Source organism: Clupea harengus, chromosome 17, assembly GCF_900700415.2.
Source record: "Clupea harengus chromosome 17, Ch_v2.0.2, whole genome shotgun sequence".
Taxonomy (NCBI): Eukaryota; Metazoa; Chordata; class Actinopteri; order Clupeiformes; family Clupeidae; genus Clupea; species Clupea harengus.
Window position 1 is genome coordinate 19,373,896 of NC_045168.1, and position 22,171 is coordinate 19,396,066.

General features: G+C 44.1%; 1 protein-coding gene across 2 annotated transcripts in view; it reads right to left on the reverse strand.

Moving 5' to 3' along the window:
* The window catches only part of LOC105897245 (kinesin-1 heavy chain), a 16,871-nt gene extending 11,308 nt beyond the window's left edge, over positions 1–5,563 (reverse strand). For both annotated transcript variants that reach the window (XM_031584374.2, XM_031584373.2), the window contains exons 1-3: positions 5,162–5,563; positions 1,450–1,537; positions 1–11 (exon numbers count right to left, since the gene is read on the reverse strand). The exon at positions 1–11 is cut by the window's left edge and continues 63 nt beyond it. In XM_031584374.2, the coding sequence (XP_031440234.1) occupies positions 1–11; positions 1,450–1,537; positions 5,162–5,287 (225 nt within the window). In that variant the 5' untranslated portion in view covers positions 5,288–5,563. The remainder of the gene's footprint in view (positions 12–1,449; positions 1,538–5,161) is intronic.
* Positions 5,564–22,171: the final 16,608 nt, after the last annotated feature.

The following is a 22,171-nucleotide window of genomic DNA, read 5'->3' on the forward strand; positions in this document are numbered from 1 at the left end:
TTCCAGCACATCTGCAAAACAGCACCCAAGCAAGGTGAGCTTAGAGTTCTAACCAGCCACACTAAGGGTTGCACAAGTACATCATTTTGGAAATCGAGTAATCGTTTCCTGAAAACACTCTGACTATGATGGGGTTGGTCTCAGCACATCGAGGAAATCATAAAGTTAATAACATGATAGTAATAGAATTATTGGTCTTATCCTATGCAATGGGGAAGTATGGGTGATACCGACAATATCTTAATGTTTGTTACCAACATTCTACAGTAGCCCAAGATAGAACATTTTGTCAACAAAGTGTTTTTTTTTATGTGTTCTTATTGTGTTTACATATCGCGGCTGTTTTTTTGTAAATTCATTGAAACCTGGTCATCATAAGCCCAATCAATTAAACATTTTAACTAGTCACATTTGGTTGAATCTATTGTTTTAACAACATGAATTTGTTTAGCCACGTTATTGTAGTTGCCTTGTCTATTATATGACAAACTCAATGTTTCAGCCATTCTTCAGGAATTCAACCACAACCTTACAATTGCTGTACGCTAATTTGATCACAAATCAAAGTCTGTTTTATCAAAGCACTTCCAAACAATTGATTTCTCTGCTGTAAACTGAGTGCGCAGGAGAGCTAGTGTAAAGGAGAAGTTATGACGTGATGTAAGCAATCATTTCACGGAGACAGACGAGTTCAGAACTAAAACGCTCGTCTTCTCTAGCGCTTCTTGTAAACGAATCAACTTTTCTTCACTGTTCTCAATTCCCTCTATTACTTGCTTCACTCTGACTCCAAACAAAGCAGTATGGGAAATGTAGTCAATACTAACAATGAACAACATTTCGAAACGGACCCGTTTCCAGTTCTTACACTACCGTCACGCAATTAAAGAGTACTCAGTGTTAATGTAGAAACACGAGAACTAATGTAGCTGCTGGATTATTTGAATACTCTATTAGTCTGTGCGACCCCCACACATACGCAAATACTATAATACTGTGCAATACACAACCCCCACACATACGCAAATACTATAATACTGTGCAATACACAACCCCCACACATACACAAATACTATAATACTGTGCAATACACAACCACCACCAATAACAGGCATTAGGGAGGACTATTTGTATGGAGAGGAGAATACAAGTGATCGGTCACATAAGAATGTCAGAGGGGGCTTACTGGACCATGGTCATGCTAAATTACAACAAAGCATGCATTAGTATTGGTGTGCTAATATCTCTACTTAACAACGCAAGAAAAAAAAAACCTTAAGATCCCTGATGTGGGTGCATAGTCCATCAAACTAGGAACTCAGATCCGTGTGTGCATGTGATGGTGGTGGGGGAAACAAGAATACCTAACACATATACAATAGCACCCAGACACACAAACACACATTTATAGATATATACACATAGAACACGCAGGTATCAAGGTCTCACCTTTGACAATCTTCTGAGCGCAGGCATTGTAGACTTGCTCCTGTGTAGTGTTGGACTGGAACACACGATCAAACACATAGGGCTTGCTCTGCGAGTGAGAGAGAGGAGAGTGACTGATTAGCAAGGTGAACCCGTCTTGTTCAGAGTCAGTACCTGTGTTTATCTTCTTATCTGCTTGTATGCATGTGTGTGTGTGTGTGTGTGTGTGTGTGTGTGTGTGTGTTTTTGTGCTCAGCATATGCTCCTTAAAATCTGGTGAAAGATGCATTAAGCTCTGCACACTGACACCAACAGATATAACTACCTGAGAAACAAGTTTCGGTAGATTTACAAACACTCCACACACACACACACACAGACACACACAGGCACTTCTGAACCCACACTCAGCAAGCGGGGGACAGTTCCAGTCCCATCCTTCATCCTCTTTTTCTCCATTTCCATCTGTTTATCTCTCTTTCTTTTACTCCTCTGTGGTCATTACTGAGGGCTGGAGCTGGAGCTACAGACCTAATAGCCAATTTATCTGCTGTCTCGACCCACTGCTTCTGCTGCTGGCGCTCCCGCACTCTACCCACGCCTCACTGCACACACTGCCCAGCACACAGGGTACACAGCCAGCCCAAACAGCCTGCTAACCAGCCAGGCCAGACTGCCTGTACACACACACACACACACACACACACACACACACACACACACACACACACACACACACACACACACACACACACACACACACAGGGCCAGATATAGACCTGTATACAGATACACAGACACATTAAAAATGTGTGCTTGGCCCCCCCTCAGGTCTTCGCCCTCTCACTGTGGTATGTGAACACAGTGGAGAAGAACAAAGGCAAACGCACTATGGGAGACAGATAGACACGCAGTGGATAGATAGGTACATACGGCAGAATGATGGATGGGTGGGTAGGTGGGTGGGTGGATGAAACGATGGCTGGGTGGACGGATGACCGAATGGATATAAAGGAAAACAGACAGGACCGCAGGGTACATGATTGGCATAGGAGATTGTCACTAAGGGTCTTGTTTTGGAAAGAAACCTGTGACTGTGGATGGCACTACTGTGACATCCTGGGTGTGAAGATTAGCACAGTGCCGCTTCTAGACTATTTTTCTGGGCTCAACTGAGAACAGACTGGCCTGGTGAATTTCTACCAGACAGCTATAAGGATTGGTTTAAGTGATGACAATAAGGAAGAACTTTGCTTTGAAATCCTGTTTGAACAATACAGCTGCTGCGGAAGAACTAAGCAGATATGGCCCATTTGCATCCTTTTTATCAGCAAGTATGCATATAAAGTTGTGGAATACTGTAAAGAAAGTTCCAAAGGTCTTCCACAAGGGAAAAGTTGTTATAGCTCCTCTCACTAGAGTGCAGTAGATTCTGTTTATAATTTGGGTGTACTTTGGATGCACTGCCAGTTTCTTATAAAGAAAAAAGCAAGCTCAGTTTTTACAGTGAAAGCTATCTGCTGATTCAATCACTCTGTAATTCTGATCAATGTTCAACAGTAATACTCCTAGTCTCACAAAGCCAAATGTATATTACATTTTTTTATATATATATATATATATAGAGAGAGAAAATGTGTCTTAGATGTGGGTGAGAATGATGACAGCTAGCTGAGTTGGAAACTTCTAAACCAATCAAAGCTTTCTCATGGTGTAACTTAAAGTAGCATAGCACTTAATAAGCATGATCTTGAGGAGAATGGATTGTGTCACTTCCAAAATGTCATGTACGTTCACTCATAATGAAATAAAAAAGCTATTTGCAGAGACTACTGATTCCCGAACCCTAACTACCACACACATTTTCCGACCAAAATTAACGTATGCAAAAACATGATGGATTGCAGAACCAGTCTAAGTGTACAGAGAGAGTCCAGTATGAAGAAAGGGTAAGTCTCTACTGTAGACTGCTCACATCCTATTTTAACACAATCACACAATATCAAACAAACCACACCTTACACCACACAACACACTTTTCCCTCTCAGACACACTCCAGTTCTATGCAACACATTGCTCTGGTATTATAAATGAATGTGTGTGTGTGTGTGTAGGCAGGCACCAACTTGCAGGGCAAAGCTAATCTTTAGCTTGCCCTCAAGAGTGAATACACACACACCTTCAAATTTTGCAAGAACTTTTGCTGGTGTGTGCATTTCCAGCGTGTCAGCCATGACTTGTTTTGTTTCCCGACACAGTCCAGTGTGGTGCTGTGCATTTCCCTGTGGTATTCGTGAATGTTTTTCCAGTAGGGTGCCACACCTGTTGGCAGTGGTCTGACCAACCCGGCAACAGGCATACAACAGGGAACACAACGGACCCTTGACCTGCATCTCTGCAAGGCAGTTAGTGTTTACTCATAAAGACTGGCGGGTATAATCTGGTTTATTTTAAAGGCGCTTCTTTATACATTATAATCCGTAATGACATCTGCCAATAATACGCCCCTGCAAAGCGAAGGATACGTCATGACGGACCTGGGCAAACCTACCTTGGTTATCGGTAGCAAAACAAAAGCCCTTTGATATATATTCCCTTTAATTCACTACCGTATAATTCACACATTTTCACAGAAAATACGAGACAGCATGCTGGTCAGTCTAACATGGTGTGCCAGCAAGTGAATTTGTCCCTGGACAGTAAAGTATGGAGTTGCACCACTTAGTAGACTACTGCCTAATATATATATATTTAAAAAAAAAAACGTTTACTGAATGGAGGTCACAGTGTCTTTGCTTAGCTTGGTATGAGTTAACAGAATTAGGCCACGGAGGGAGCAGAATGGTCGACTGTGAAGGTACCAGCTAAATTGACCTAGCAAGCGTGTTAAACCAAACGGCAGTGATTGAATGACTAGCATTGTGCGAGGCCAGATTAACCTTAGCATGTTAGCTAGTGCTAACCACGACAAACACCTGGGTAACATTAATGTATCTACTGAAGTCTAACCTAAACAATGCCAAAATACCCCTTCTGCTTGATCACAGCTGGTAGACAGTAAAAGTTACAGAAGGGACCTACAGAAATTAAAGCTAGCTAGCTCGAAAGATAAAGCTCCGTCATTGTGATTCTGAAATAGACAGCTGACGTGACTGGATATATCCAACTGGGATAAACTTGCTTTCTTTCTATTGCGTTGACCTAGATTTATTAGCTTATAACTCGGTTCAATTCCATTGCTTCCATAACACGACACTTCAGAGGCCAAAAAACAACATGTACAATAAGGTTAGCTAATGTAGTAGTATGAAGTCAAGGTGAACCTAGCTAGCTAGCTAGCCAGTATTTTGTCAAGCGATTTGAGTGCTAGCTAGCTATCGCTAATGTTATAGTTGTACTGCTACGTAAATGTACGCCCCGTATAATGTTCAATAGCTATCTTACAAAAGCTGTCCAATTATTTTGTCACTTGTGAAGGCGTGTTGACCATGAACCCTTCATTCTGATCACAGGAGACCTAATATTACCTAACTGTTAGCTAATTAACTTTACACTACTCACGCACGGCTAAACTTGTTTTGGTGACCAATGTAGGCTAGATAGCTAACTGGCTTGGAACTGACATTAGCTAGAAAATCTACGCAATCCATTGATGTATGCTAGCTGTGCTAACGCTTGTTAATCGGTTGGTGTTTAGCTGTGTTTTTCTCCATTCGCCGAGTGCAGACTCACCGCAATAACCACACTTTCTTCCCCTTGAAACTTAGCGATGTACTGATCCCCACGTCCCACCTCCGAATTGTTCAGCGGCCTGAAGCGGCACACCACTTTGATGGTGCACTCCGCCGGGTCCGCCATCTTCGCAAAGATCTGGGATGGGACGGGATGATGAGGAGTCTCAACACCAGCTCGATGCAACCGCCGCCCGCGGGAGGGAGCGCCCGTGAGTGACAAACGGTGACCGCACCCCACAGAGCGCGGTTGGCTTTTGTGAACTCTTTCCTCTGTGCAGTCGTTACTTTATTGACATTATCTGGCAAAAGCGTAAATTACTCCTCCGTGATCCTGGGCGTCATACCTGCCCCACTCTCTCTCGCGCACTCTTCTGGATCGGTAGGATTCAGATGCCTGGCGATGACGTCACATCTGCATTCAAAGTGGCTGTCAAAAAGGCTGGGACCTCCGAGGAGACACCGTTACCGAACCTAGGTCTAGTTCTTGAAACCATAAAATGGTGATGGTCCATGGAGATTATAAAGACATTATAATGAGCGCACCCCACGCAGATTGACTTGCTGCCTGCGAACGCCACAATGAACGGCAGTGTCCAATATGGTAGGCTCACATATGCATACCCTACCCCGCCTAGCGCATCACCTGTCCAAGTTATCTGTCCGCTGTCGGCGGCTACATTTCTTAGTCAATAGCTCATTCAAACAGATGTCACCACAGAGGAATTTCAGACATGAGAAGCCAAGCTTAATAGCAAGTGTTGCGTCTGGTTCACGCAAGACATTCAGGGTGGGACAGAGACAAATGGTTCTCTTGAATTTCGCCTCTAGATTCGTAACATTGTCAGTGAACCGGGAACACACAGACAAACCAGTCAGCTAATGCATGTACCTAACTCATGGTATTATTACCCTTGCCATTCAGATATGAAGCCTAGGGCTATTGTCCATCTACAGCCTATTCAACAGTCAAACTACTCATAAATGTGTTAGTCTGTAGCCTAGTTGTCCTTGTGTTATGAAACAAGTCTACTAGAAAGGTTTCTGTATTCTTAGGGCATCCTCTTATATTTATCTAGTAGACAGTGTTGAGCTGGAGAAGAGGAAAAACCTGCTCTGCTCTGCTGCTCTTGAGTGTGTGTGTGGACTGAAAGCCCTATTGTAAACCACAGTACAGGGTGTGGGCACAGCAGCAGTCTTATCGCATGGTCCACATAAGGAACAAAGAATGAAAGGAACTCTACAGAGAGAGAGAGTATGTGTTGCGTGTGTGTGTGTGTGGTGTGTTAAAGAGACAGAGAGAGAGTGAGTGAGTATGTGAAGACCCCACACTGTGTATCCCAAATATGCCCACGGCCCTTCACAGGAAATCACAACATGAAGCAGGAAGCTGGAGAGGCACCATACTTAGAGATGGAGCAGAGAGAGAGAGAGAGAGAGAGAAATAAAGAGTGTATGGAGTGAGAAAGAGAGAGAGAAATAGAGAGTGTATGGAGTGAGACAGAGAGAGAGAGAGAGAGACATGTCCCTCTGGTAGAAAACAGTTGAGCGAGAGATCATTCAAAGGGAAGAATCCTCAAGCTGGGTATATGCACAAAAACACACACAGAATAGATCATAAAGTACATACTGTCATCACACATTCAGTACATGCAAACAGAGAGACATTTCAGCCTTGATGGTAGCAGTAACTCTGGGTTGAGAAGTGCACTGTTGGTAAGGGCCTCTGGAGGGCAGAGAAAGGCCTTGGTTGTTCACATAGCAACCTTGAGTACATTGAAATTAAATTATGTTAATTCAGCAGAGGCACCTCACCCCCACCCTTCCACCTTTACCTTGTGCAGGAATTACTGAAGTCTAACACACATCATGCATTCCACCATCAGTTTCATGAAAGCATACTAAAGATACATTTAAATAAGTCAGAAACAAATATCCAATGTTTAATACCACCAGGACAGAGTGCACATAAACTGATTCTGTTTCATAGCTATACACTTAGGTTGGTTTGAACACTAACTGGATAGCCATTTGTTTTCCACTTTTTGTCAAGTTTCAAGTCTTTTTTTGTCAGATGCACAAAACAACACAGAGTCAGACTGGGCACTGAAATTCTTAAGACAAGACACCGCACAACAACCTAACATAACATAACATAATATAACATAACATAACATATAAGTACTCTGAACATAAATTACACATATGAAAAACATATAATAAACCTACTAAATATACAAAATAAATATACAATCCAATATGCTAAACATATAATACACATATAATAACCTATACTAGCATAAATAACCTATAATAACCTAAAGACAAATCAAGTGTGGGAGTAACAGGTAGTGCAATTTTACCGATAGTGAAAAACAGTATATGAAAGTGACGGTGTAAGTGGCGAGAGTGTATCATTGTCCATTTAGAAGCCTGATGGTCCTTGGAAAGAAACTGTTCTCCAGTCTCCAGGTACGAGACCGAATGCTTCGGTAATGCCTGCCAGAAGGCAACGGGGTAAAAAGTCTGAAGGATGGATGGTAGCAGTCTTTCAGAATCCTGCCAGCTTTTCTGAGGCAACGTGTGTGGTAGGTGTCCTGCAGGGCTGGGTGCTCCCTGCCGATGATTAACTCAGCAGACCAGACCACACTGCGTGGGACCTTGCGGTCCTTGGCTGTGCAGCTCCCGTACCACACTGTGATGCAACCAGTCAGGATGCTCTCTATTGTGCATGCCAAACTTCTTCAGTCTCCTCAGGAAGAAGAGGCGTTTCCGGGCCGCTCTGACCACCCTGTCCGTGTGAGCAGACCAGGTGAGATCATTGCTGATGTTCACCCCGAGGAACCTGAAGCAGCTGACCTTTTCCACTTCGGATCCGTTGATGTGTAGGGGTGCATGCTCCTCCTCCGGCCGCCTCCTATAGTCCACAATCATCTCCTTAGTCTTGCTGATGTTGAGAGGAGAGGTGTGGTGGGGGGGTGTAACTCCCTCAAAAGTATGAAACTGGGTAGGAATAGGATACGAACCCAGGTTAGGGTTGGGGAGTATAATGGGATACGAACCCTGGTCACCGTAGGCAACCAAAAGACCTTGAGACAGCAGGCTTCTATACATAATACAGGTTAATTCTGCCGTCCATGTCATTAACCAACAAAGAGTGAACTTCAACTTATGTAACTTAATGATTTTAAAAACTGATTAGGTCTCCACATGTAGCGACCCTGGGTTAAACTAGTTTAACCAGCAGACAGAATATATTTTAAAGAGCCAACATACATATACAACTTGCAGCTTCCACCCCACCCACTAAATGTAGTTAGCATCTATAGCCCACAGTTCTTTCCAGCCGATCTTCCTCTTCTCAACAATTTTGCCAGTTCATCCATTGCCCTTGCTTTGCCTGTGAAGCTGCTGCTGCTCGTCTAGTTTCCTCTCCTTGCTCATGAACAAAGCTCGTTACCATGAGCCACCTCTCCAGTGATGTCCCCTATGCTTTCCAACTGTCAGCTAACCCAAACTCTTCCACTCTGGATACTTAGCACATTTGAACTCCACCAAGCTGACCATTGAAAACTCCAGAATTCCTTTTCCATACAGTACTTAGACAACATGGCACCCCCAGCCATTTCCTAGCTGCCTTAGAATAGAATATCTTTATTTGTCATTGCACAAGTACAACAAACTTACTTCCCAGCTGCAGTCAAAGGCCACCTTTTGCATAGCAAAAGCCCAAACTTCAATTCAAGTAGGTCTTATCAATAGTTTTGATAGCCTAAGCAATACATTCTCTAAGCTCTTCCACCTGTCCTGGATCACTCAGCATTGAATTACACCACATGCCTGAACTCTTCACCAGTTTCTCTACAATAAAGGGAATCATCTCACCATCAATATAAAAACTCTCTTCCACCAGTTTTCCCTTACTGATAGGTGTACTTCTACATTTGCTAGGTTTCATTTTCATCCTTGGCCATTTTAGATTGCCTTTCAACTTGGCTAACAACGGACAAGTACGTGGAGCAATTGTGTAAGCATCATCATGTGGCAGGTAATATTGTCTACTTAATATTAAAATTCATGGAGATGACATTTGAAAGGAATACTAGCAGTACCTATAGAAGAGATTGAGTGTGTATGTGTATGTGTATGTGTATGTGTGTGTGTGTGTGTATGTGTTGGGGAATGCTCATGGGGAGCTCATGTTTTAGTCAGGACTGCACCTCTGATTGGGACTGAGGGCTTATTGGAAAAATGCACTACTTCCAGAAATGCATCATCATGTTGTCAATATTAGCTTGGATGGAAGATAACCGGGTGACGTGTGTGTGTGTGTGTGTGTGTGTGTGTGTGTGTGTGTGTGTGTGTGTGTGTGTGTGTGTGTGTGTGTGTGTGTGTGTGTGTGTGTGTGTGTGTGTGTGTGTGAACTGTGTGTGGATGAGACAATAACAACGTGTTGCCATGGGAGCCTAAACTATGAAGACAATGACCTGTGAAACCCATTTTCTTCTCATTTTCCCACACATGACTTTGGAAAGTGAACATTTCTACCAATCAGAAAGAAAGTCATGTTTTTGTTTCACAACATTGCATCATTTACTTCATGGCTGTTATCGTCGTTATAACATGTAACGGTGGAACACGGCAAAGATGATCTTCCTACCAAAGGAGATTCCAATATAAGTACATCTATACTGTAAAATCAAGAGAGATGTAGTTGGTTAATATATTGCTTTTCTATTCTCTTGCTGGTTTCAGACATCTTTGGGTCACATACAAACACACACACACACACATCATATAATAAGATGAGGTGCCCTTTCAGTAATGCATTTCTGGAAGTAATGCATTTTTCCAATAAGCCCTCAGTCCCAATCAGAGGTGCAGTCCTGACTAAAACATGAGCTCCCCATGAGCATTCCCCAACACATACACACACACACACACACACACACACACACACACACACACACACACACACACACACACATACACATACACATACACATACACACTCAATCTCTTCTATAGGTACTGCTAGTATTCCTTTCAAATGTCATCTCCATGAATTTTAATATTAAGTAGACAATATTACCTGCCACAATTAGCTGCATGCTGATTTCCAAACAGGCAAGATGTAAACAAAACACACACCAGCCTTGAGTGATCCAGAGAGCTGTATGTGTATGTGTATTCTTTTGTGCGTGTGTGCGTTGAAATTTTCATTGAAAGATTTTGTTCGGTGCTCCTGTGGTTAAATATGAGAATGTATATACACTTCACTCCTGAAACCCACTGGTGTTACCATGGAAACGCTGGCTTCTGTTAGCATTCTCCTGTTGCTGTCGACGTGCCGCAGGTTAATTGTTTGACCCTAAGCTGGAACGTGTGTGTGTGTGTGTGTGTGTGTATGTATGTGTGCATCTGTATGTGTGCCTGTTTTTGTTAGTGTGTGTGTTTGCGCATACACATTTTGAGCCAGGGGCAGTGACTAAAAAAGAGTCAAGCAGTAAAGCAGTGACTCAGACTGTTGTATACTAAAATGTGTGTGTATGTGTATTAGTGCACAGAAGCATATGTGTATGTGAGTGTGTGTGTGTGTGTGTGTGGTGTGGTTGTGTGCATGAGTGTGTGTGTGAATGCGCTTTGGCGTGATTATGCTTGTGATTATCTACTTCTATCATGTCAAACTGGCTCACATTTGTGTCAGAAGGGCTAGATGAGAGATGAAACATAGTCATAATGTTGGAGACTGTGTTTACGTCACATTACTGAATTATCATTGCACAATAGAGTCCCTATTATGGATAAATGAGGCCTGAAAAGGACTGAGGGGCGTGCAAACAAAACCCACACCCAACAAAAGCCGCTGGCATCATAATAAAACCCAAATGAAGGAAGCTTAATCCTGGAATTATGGCCGTGAATAGCTTTTATGTCACCGTGCCCAGGTGTGTGAATAGCCACAGCCTCTAGTCACTAGCCACTGCTCACACACAAAAAGGCGGACATATAGCACGCGAGGCATGGCGGAAGGTCAGTCAGGATGGTTATAGTGTATGTTTGTGAACATCTGTGTTACTGTGTGTCTTGGTGTGATTTTGTGTATACATGCTAAACACTTTCACTGTGTGTTTGTACTTGATGCAATACGTCGTCATTAAGGTTTCTGTTGAAACATGTCGAGCAAGATAAACCTCAAATGTGCATGTGTTTTATTTACCAAGGAATGGTTTATTAGCGATGGTAAATGGTAAATTAGCGATTCGATATTTGATTTAGATATGTTATTATCAAAAGTTGTTTTTAAAATAATTTCCATTATAGTAATGTCTGGACTCTTTAATCAAAAGAAAAATTTAAATAAAATGAACTGTGTGAGATAAGTAGCTTGTTTTCTGTTCTCATGCCTCAACTTCCATTCTCCAGCAGGGGGCAGTCATGCACCTTTCTAGTCCAACAGAAGAGGAGTCCAGCTCTCTGGTGTTTCAAACCGACATGTACTCATGTAAATGATTGCCATTCATTTTTAACCTTGTGCATTTAAGGGCAAGACACACAGACTTTCATCTTGTATTTACTCATCCTCCAACCCACTCCAACTCCAACTTACGTCCATGTGTGTGTGTGTGTGTGTGTGTGTTGTGTGTGTGTGTGTGTGTGTGTGTGTGTGCGAGAGAGAGTGAGTATGAAAGAGAGAGTGTAATAATGTGGAGTGTGATAGTGAAATGACAGGAGGTCAGTTTACCCAACAACTCATATGCATGCACAGCACTTCAAATATTGAAATGTTCATGTTCATCATTCATGTACACAAACACACACACACACACACACAGAGAGAGAGAAAAGAGAGAGAGAGAGAGAGAGAGAGAAAAGAATAAATGCACAAAGCACATTCAACGTTTTTCTCTCATACTCTATGCATCCTCTGTTATTACTTTTTAATACTTTTCACTCAGAATCAATCTCTGTGTAAATATCTATAGATTATATAGTATTTCGGTTTTGGTGGTGGTGCTGCTTGTGACTGAATGCGTGCGTTTGCTCAGAGAGACAGATGAGTCACTGCACACAGCAGCAAGTGACGATGACATGAAAGGCGCAACCAAAGAAAAGAAAAAATGACTAATGACGGATGAAAAACGAGAGAAATTTGAGACACACTGTTCTGGTTGTTTTGCTGTGGAGCACTAATTGTTTAAAATGGTGAAGACTTGTACCAGAGTCACACTCACGTCAGATGTTTGTCATCTTCTGAAGAACTCTGATGTGAGTACACATGGACACACACCCACCCATCCACACACACACACGCACACGCACACCACCAGACAGAGAGAGAGAGACTGTTACAGTCAAATTCAAAAGCAGTGTGTGTGTGTGTAGGGGTGCAGGTGCATCTGTGGGGTAGTCTGAGAAAGGTCAGTGTGACCTTGGATCTGAAGGAAGCCATGATGACATGTGTGTGTGTGTGTGTGTGTGTGTGTGTGTGTGTGTGTGTGTGTGTGTGTGGTGTGTGTGTGTGTGTGTGTGTGTGTGTGTGAGGCAGTGATTGGACTCAAGAAGCATACGGAGGCGGAGATTAGCACTAATCAGTGTGTTGAGGAATTGTTTATGGATTAGATGCACCTCGCTCAGGTCAGCAACATGCTGAATCCCACAGACTGAGATTTCCACACACTGAGAGACATGTTATGACATTTTTACCATTTTTTGAGGTATGTCTTCTTCATTTGGGTCTTGTATTTACTTGCTGCCTTTGTAAAGTCGTGATCTGGCATCTTTTTATGGCATAATCTCACTAAATATATAGCCCAAATACTTCAGCTAGATAGTGTAAGGGTAGCCAGCGGGTACAGTGGTGTACAGTGAGTAAACTGAACACGAGACACCTTAAGAGATGTGCTAGCGACAGACGCATCCTTGTTAGCACGCCCATCTCCCATGCCTTAAACTGCGAGTTCGAGTTTGATGCGGGACTGTGCTTGTCTACACAGGGCAGGTTACATTGGTGCCGTGGCTTGGATTGGAACTGAGGTTTAAGGTGGTGAGTTTAATGGTAGCCAGCAGGTACAGTGCTGTGCACTGAGTAAACCTCACTCCCAGATTCCTGAAGAGACGTGCTAGTGACAGACACTAGTACCCATGGGTTTTGGCGTCCTTGCTGGCACGCCTGCCTTCCATAGCCAATGCTAGAGGTTGAGTTTGTTGTTGTGGCTACACAACACAAGATACACTAGTGTTGGCTTTTAGCTAATTATCTTGCTAGTTTTGGATGAAAACTCCTCACTGCTGTGTGAAATAAATTCACACATGCAGATATTCACACACTACAACAAACACTCGCACCCACATACATGCACATGATCATACCCCCACATAACTCTATACTATATACACACTTAGCTCACACAAAGCCCTGGAGAACACCAAGTGGTTGTGTTCTGAGCAGCAGTCCTGCTCAGTACTTGGTTAGGGTAAGGGTTAGTACACAGTACTGCTAACCCAATCTGCCCTGCAGTTGACAAACCAAGGCTATTTTTTCTAGTATGCCACAGAAGGGAATTAACAGGACAAATTAAAAGTCCTATCAGGTAACGTGCTAAAGCAAAAAGAGGTGCTAAATGTAACATGATAAACAGTGCTACAGCACTCTCCTGCCACTAAGATCCAGGGGGCTCATCTCACAACCTAATCCAAAAGATAAGACCCCACAACCATGCTAGGGGAGTGCAGCACAAGCTCAACCCGCTCTGCCTTGACGCTGGGATGAAGGGGATCTCTTCCTGTATTGTGGCACGTTGGTGTAGGCACCCATGCGCACCCTGCCAAGACGCTCCTGACACCAGAAGTTGGCAGTTGGCCCCAGGTCCTGGTGGAGTGGCAGCGCTGGCGACCCGGGGCTCCTTCGATGGTCAGGGACGGGGAATGCGGCAAGCCCTGGGTGGGGACAATTAATTTGCTTCATCAAGACTCTTGGAATATAAGCCTTTGGCCATGCCCCCTCCCACTGTCCCGTGCGATGAGCTCCTCAATCTTCTCCAGTGTGGTCATCTCCAGCACTTCTGACACCAGGGTAAAACCTTTGGGTTCTTCTGAAGAAGACGAGTGAGCAATGTGCTTTCGAGTTGGCCGAAAGCCTTTAGTTATGACACAGAATTACACATACATACAATTGCCGTATTTGACTGGTCGCTCCTGTGCCTCAAGGGCTAAGGTGCTGCACAAGACTAGGCCTACCTGGTGTAGCACTTTCTGCACGGAGGGAAAGGAGATTGCAGTTAAGTGCACCGCACTCACGTGATAAATCAAAATAGCAGACGTGAACAAATTCTACATTAAGACTCAAACCAGTCTTCCGCCCTTCTCTCTCCCCCTATGCCCCCCTGCCATTGGTTCAGTCTGAATGCTGAGTTTGAGGATATCTATGTTCATAATCACGTGATCACACTGTCGAAACACCACCAAGGCCTTTCTACTCTTTGACTGGTCGGGTCGAGTGGAGCACTTTTGGTTCACTGCGCAGGTAGACCTGGCCTAAGGGTGCAGCCCAACGAAGGGCAACAGGAGTGGGGGGGGGGGGCACCATGCTAGGAGACTATGCAACAGTCTCTTGCCCGGAAGTTCCGTTAGTCCTCCCCCAACATCCTACAGTATATAGTCATGTGAAGGATAGATTAACACGCCTGTCGTTTCCACTCGCCATTCACAATATGCATTATGTTGTTCTACATTCCGGGACGGAACACCCAGCAAAATTTAAGGAAAAAATTTCACAGCACAACAAAATGAACCAATTACCAAGCTTTTATCGGTGCCAGCTGGGCTGGTGGTAGCATTTGCAAGGTCCTCTGGGTAGTCGGCTAGTTAGAGTCTGAGACCAAGTGTCAGAGAGATAGGTTTACTCTGTACCTGCTGGCTACCATTAGACTAACACACAGGAACTCAACATCGGATGTCGTAAGAGGCTCAAAACAGTTTCACATTAACAACTTTTAGAACAAGGCCACCACCTAGAATTCACAAAAATACACAATGTCACAACAACCTCACTACAATGTAGCGACGCCATGCAACAATCTCACTACAGTTCGACAAAATGTGATAAAAGTCTGAAAAACCTTCAGACGAAAAACCACACGTGGCTGCTCAAAGCCCATTGCTCTATTATAGGGTATATGCATACGTACGCATTAACACAAAATGTCTGTGGATCCACTAACCCCACTAAGTCATATGTATACAAAAAAAACGGTTACAACTTGATATTGATTTTTTTCCTTCCCTGTGCACCACAGGTAATTGAGGCTTTGGGCAAAGTGTGAAGACTGATCCTGTCTTTTATCACTGCTGAGCAGGATGGCCCCATCCTCATCCACGAAAGACGAGTATAGCCACAGGTTTCTCATTCTGAGCAGGAAGGAGCTGCACACTTGAGCAGCTTAATGGTGGAGAAGACTTCAGGGAGTCAGGTGAGGATCTGTGGGGCCCTGGATGAAACCCTGCAGCCGTGCCGGTCGTCTTGTGGACCTGATAGTGTTAACACAGAGATACCTCACAGCATGAGGGATGCCGGCCTTTCACCGAGAGAAAGAGACAGCGATGCAGAGAGAGAGAGAGAGAGAGAGAGAGAGAGAGAGAGAGAGAGAGAAGGAGGGGGTGGTGGGTGGTGGGGGTTGGTGTTCTGAAAGCCTTGCTCTGTGGGGAGGATGTAACATTAATGCGATTTGGGGGAAGAAGTAGGGGGTGGCTATTCAGAGTGGGATTAGGGGAGTGTTAGAAGTGTGTTTGTGTGTGTGTGTGTGTGTGTGTGTGTGTGTGTGTGTGTGTGTGTGTGTGTGTGTGTGTGTGTGTGTGTGTGTGAATTGGGGGAGCACCAGCTGCCAAAGCATCCCCAGAAGGTTGAGAGGAGTGAACAGGGAATTGGTGAAGTGTGTGTGTGTGTGTGTGTGTTTGTCTACAGGGGATCCCAGTCACAGCTCATTACCCTCACTAGAGCCAATCATTAAATATAAACGTACACTGGTGGGTGTGTGTGTGTGTGTGTGTGTGTGTGTGTGTGTGTGTGTGTGTGTGTGTGTGTGTGTGTGTGTGTGTGTGTGTGTGTGTGTGTGTGTGTGTGTGTGTGTACTCAGGTCAGGTAAACAAGCAAAGATGTACTTGTTCACAGACATCACACAAGTAGAGAAATAATGTATGAAAAACTGTGTATGTGCAAAATCTTTATTCACAGTGCATTAAAACGCAGTCACAAATATAGGTTTCTGGCCTCTTTATATTTTAAAGATGAAACAATTTATTGTCCAAACAGACACACACTCACTCTGAGTCAGAATGCACTGGTGTCTGAAAAAAAGTCTTTGTAGCAGAGAGCTAAAGATAGAGATTATGAGTAAGTGTGTGGGAAGAGTGTGTTACAAATGTGTAATGTGTACAATGTACATTTTGTGAGTGTGTGTGTGTGTGTGTGTGTGTGTGTGTGTGAGAGAGAGAGAGAGAGAGAGAGAGAGAGAGAGAGTGTAAATCCTCAAAACTATCCTCCATCTTGCTTTTTCTCTATTTTTCTGATTTGTCAAATGCTATAAAACCTGAAACAATTCACTAACAAGTGTGTATGTGTGTGTGTGTGTGTGTGTGTGTGTGTGTGTGTGTGTGTGTGAGGCAGGGACGTGCGGTCATATGAGGCAGGTGAGGCAGAGCCTCAATCAAAATCGATGAATTCGCTGAATTTGCGCATGTCCTATTCAAATAGACGGGAGAAAACAAGGGACGTGCGGTCAGGTTAGGCAACATGTATTGTCTATGGGAGCTAGTGAGGCAGTGCCTCACCTAGGATTGCGCAATCGCTCCAAACTGGGTTTTGCGCATGCGTGCGCATGCGTAGAACCTTTGAGCTGAGCTCAAAACGCATTGAAAAATCATGTAGGTGAGGCACACAGTACCTCTGCCTCAATGAAGGGGGCGTGCGAGAGCGCACCTGTCGGGGTTATGCTGGGGAACGTTGCTCTTCTTCTACACTTCTGTGGAATGGAAGATTGTATTGCTAAGCTGAAGCAGTTCTCAAAACTGGACTTTCAGTCCAAACGTGAAATGATTAATAATGGGAGACCCATGCCGGAGCTAAAAGGTATGCTTCAAGCGACGGGACAGAAGATAACTCGATCGACTTCTCACATTCAAAGCCAAATTCCTTTGAACATGTTTGGAACCTCAAGAATACATTTGGTTTTGAACTTACAGCGGCAGCTCCGTTGATTTCCCATTATTTCTCTTGGGATTGTTTTATGTCTATGTGAAGCCATTTAACATCACACAAGTAGTTGTGATCACTTTGAACCCAAGACTGCTTTTTATTGGTGAGCTAATTTTGGAAATTAAACTTAAATTGTAGGTAAATTGTGTTTCCTGGTTGCAATGGTTATCCTGTTGCTACGTTAGCTAATTAGCTAGCTAAGGACACTTAATAACCTTACGAGTTAATCGGAAGAGTTCAATTTGCATGAAATGATAGCTGGTTATCTAGCTGATGTTATAGTCTCCTCGATTTAACTATTCAAATTATAATGGGAAAAGGTAGAAACCCTCAGGGTGCTTGTGCAACTTCGTAAGAAAGAGTTCATATTCACGAGTTCATATTCATGAGTGCATAATATTTACACATGAGTTCATCACAAGCTAGCAGCTGCCTACTGTATGCACCTTACCTATGTGTGTGTAAAGAATGCTGATATGAAAAACAACCAGTAGTCAATGTGAAAGCTGCCAATTGAATGGTGATCTTAGATACTCTATTGGGTGAATGTATTTGTAAATTTGACTCTGAAAGAATCAGTGCCTCACCAGCCACGAACCTCACCGCACGTCACTGGTGTGAGGTACAGGTCATGTATACTTGTTTACATGTTATTTTTTATAAGGTCCAGTGTATGTCTGAATTTTTGTGCATATGATGCTGATTGTTGGCCGTGTACATGTGTACGTGTGTGTGTGTGTCTATCAATATAAACATCTCAACACTCACATGCAAACCAATGCAGCATGGATGAATTGGACTGAGAGGAGAAATGGAGAGCAGCGGAGATGATAAGAGGAGATCGGAGAGCAACGGGGCCTCCCAGATTGCTTTTCACCTCTTACTTTCATGTCAGCGGTAAAAGAGCTCTTTGTGGCTACCTCACCACACACAGGCGCACACACACACACACACACGCACACACACACACACACACACATCCGGCTATGGGGACTGGCAGGTGCGGGGGAGACAGAGGCTCTGTTGTGGGTCTCTCTGATCGGGCCGTCACTTCTCATCCTAGTATACCCCCCCCCATCCCTCTGAACAGGTGCTCGCCAATGCATCAGAGGGCCTACTCCTGCCAAACATCTCTCTCTCTCTCTCTCTCTCTCTCTCTCTCTCTCTCTCTCTCTCTCTCTTTGATAGACACACACACACACACATAGAGGGCATGTGTGTGAGAGAGAGAAATAGAGAGAAGGAGGTAGGAGATGAGGAAGAAGAGCTGAAGAGAGGAGAGGAGTGTGAGGAGCTGAAGAACATACATACATTGCCACCGTATACACAACACATGCACACACACACACACACACACACACACACACACTTGGGGACCCAAAGGTACACCCAGGAGAATAGAGGACGGGAGGGGAGAATGGAGAATGACAGGAGAGGAGAGGAGAAGTGAGGAGAGGAGAGGGGAGAATGGCAGGAGAGGAAAGGAGAGAAAAGGAAAGGAGAGGTGAGAGGAGAGGAGAGAAAAGGAGGAGAGGAGAGGGGAGGGGAGGGTAGGAGAGGAGAGAATGGAGAATGACAGGAGATTGGAGGAAAGGAAAGTGCTGTTATTCATTTCTTCATTATTGACGCTCAGTCAAAGGGTGGCCTTGCTACCATGACAACCAAAGTCTGTGTTGTTCCAGCCTTTTGTCAAAGAGAGGCATTTCTCTTTTCATTTGTGAAGACGCACACACTTACTTATCCACTATATTCACTATATTCACAGACACACTCACTGGCCCCCATGACCACTCTGACACATAACCTCACCTCCACATTCAGCATTCTGTTCACTCAGAGTTAGTCAGATGCGACTATCTCTCCAAGGAGAATGTTCCCCAGAGAATAGCAGCTATTGATCTTTCACATTCTCTCCTTAGGCTGTGTGAGTGCTTGCACTCAAACACAAGCTTAAAACATTCACATATATAGCCTACACAAACACACACATCTCCCTTTGCCTTCAGGGTTATATTTTGTGATTTGTTTTTTTTATTTGTTTGTGTTTATGGTTCTATGTTTTCATCTCAGATACAGAAGTGAGTGTGTGTGTGTGTGTGTGTGTGTGTGTGTGTGTGATTGATGACTTCTGTGATGTGCACACACTGAAGTATCTCTTCACTTCTTGTCATTCCTGAGTGTTTCATATTGCATGTACGTAACAGATGGACGCACAGACAGACACACACACACACACACACACACACACACACACACACACACGCATCTGTGTCAGTGGTAAGAGCCCAGGATGGCATTCATGCAATGCCCTTTCACATTGTCCATCAATACAATGGCCATTCATGCAGCACACACAGAGATGCAACAACATGAAAGACCACCTACACCATGAAGAAAAATACAGTTAGACTTCTAAAAGGTTACCTTGACAACCAGTATACCATAAGTACTTCTACTCCTGCACGTCTCTCATGTATTCTATGCAAGCATCTTTATGACCCTGAAATCACTTGCATAGAATCCAAGGTAGCTAACATGTACAGAGGGCCGGGCCTTGGCCTGGTTTGAGTGCTTGAAAGTGCAATCAAACTCTGATATGCACTGTTGCATGCACCAAGCCCCCCCATACACAGACACACACAAACACACACCGTGCAGTTTACCTTTGAGCCAAGTGCAATTAACCTCGGGGGTCTCATTGTTCCCTTTCCATCGTTGTTCACTCTTAAATATACAAATGTGTACACATCTATTCCTCAAACAAACACATCAAAAACACAAGTTCCTTTTTCCTCCCTTAAACACACACGCACACACACATCTCTGAACTCAGTGGTGCAACTGCCTCTTGTAGAGACCTGACTGACTGAAGTGAGTGTTTGGAAAGGCTGTGCTGGGTGGCACTTAAAGACTAAAGTCTAAAAGATAAAAACAGAACACACACACACAGACACACTGTTTAATGTATGTCTGTGGACACCAATACCCTCACAGTTTAAATGGCATCTTTTATTTATGAACATGAAGCAATTAACCATTGAATTAATTGGGAATTGGGGATGGAACTCTGAACTTGTAATGAAATTCAGGGCATTTCATCAGGGAACACTTAACAACGCCTTTCTCTCTCTCTCTCTCTCTCGCTCTAAACTCTGAGGCTCAAAGGCATTTGAGTGCAGAAATGTTCTTCATCAAGGTTGTCCTAAGAAAGACAGAGCTTATCCTCATACCTGTCAACCGTCAACTCCGATGTGGGCAATCTTACCGCATCCACCACCTCTCCACTCTGTCTATCTAAGATCTCCCACCATCAGCTCCCAAAGGCTTTGCTGTTCACCAATCACTCTTAAAGGGGGTTTTGTCATTTTGAATGCTGCCTGTGTCTCTGTTAGTTACGTTCGCTTTGACGTTACAAAGCTTTTAGAAAAAACTGGGACACAACACTGTCAGTTGACAAATGAGAGCTCGGGCATTATCTGTGGCGCTACATCATGTAATCATCAATGATATAACCGCCCTCTGATTAAGGACACGATCAATCTTTGAACTCAAGAGATCGTCTGGGGAAAGAGGTGGCGTGTGATTGTGGGGTCTGGGTCGTAAAAAAAATGTTCCACTGAGGCTTGGAGTCGACTAGAGATATTCAACACCAGGCAGCTGGAAGATACAAAAAACACACTAATACTCAACTTACACCTCTGGCTCACATAACGTCATCACAACAAATCAGAGACGGGCTCCATCGGGGGGGCCCTGTGATACATGATATGGGCTAGAGGAGTGGCTGTATGTGCGTGTGGAAGGGAAGGTGTTTGTTAGGGTATATATAGAAGATTAACGTGTCTGTAAGGGGGTGGGTTGCACATGTGTGTGTGTGTGTGTGTGTGTGTGGGGGGGAGTGGGAGGTGGGTAACAGCTGCAGTGTATTTTCTGACTTATCTGGTTCCTCCATGGTGGGGCAGATCTATAAAAACAGAATCGTGGAGAGAGAGAGGGAAAGAGGAGAGGGGGACGAGGCAGATAGAGAGAGAAGGGGGGGGAGGGAGAGAAATCTTTTCATCTGCGATTCCCACCGGGGTATGTAATTGAAGACAGAAAGATCTGTGCGCTTGCTCAAAGCAATGTTGTCATGGTGAACTCACTCGCACACACATTATCTTACCTTATCAGGACTGTGTGTGTGTGTGTGAAAGCAGTCCAAGGTCATGCAGCTTTTGCACTTCCAGATGAAATCACTGCAGCGCCTCATAACACCATCATCCCAGCTCCTCATACAGGGTCTCTACCCTCAGCTTAAGACAAAACACACCCTGAATGTGAACTGTGCAAAAGGGGATCTCTTACAGTACTCAGTGAGAACTCGCTCTCTCTCTCTCTCTCGCACACACACACACACACACACTCAGAGCTAGTGTGATGCCTCCCTTGTGTACTGGGGTGTGTTCAGTTAAGACCTCGGCTGAGAGAACTCCTCCCAACCTTAGATTGGCCTTCACAAATAGGCAGACTCCCACTGCACATCTGTTAGCATTCACTGAAAGTTATAAGCCATCTATTGCTGGCGTCACAATTGGGTGCCGAGGCTCGATTGGCTCAGAGGCTGATGGACAGGTGGAGGGGGAGGGGCAGGCTCTTCAGAGGAACAGATTGATGCGGTTCCTGTGACCGCTGAAAACACTCCCACCCCCACCCAACAACCCATAACACACAATCACAAAATAGAGACAGATCAGACAGAAATAAATAGCTTTTCTTGAA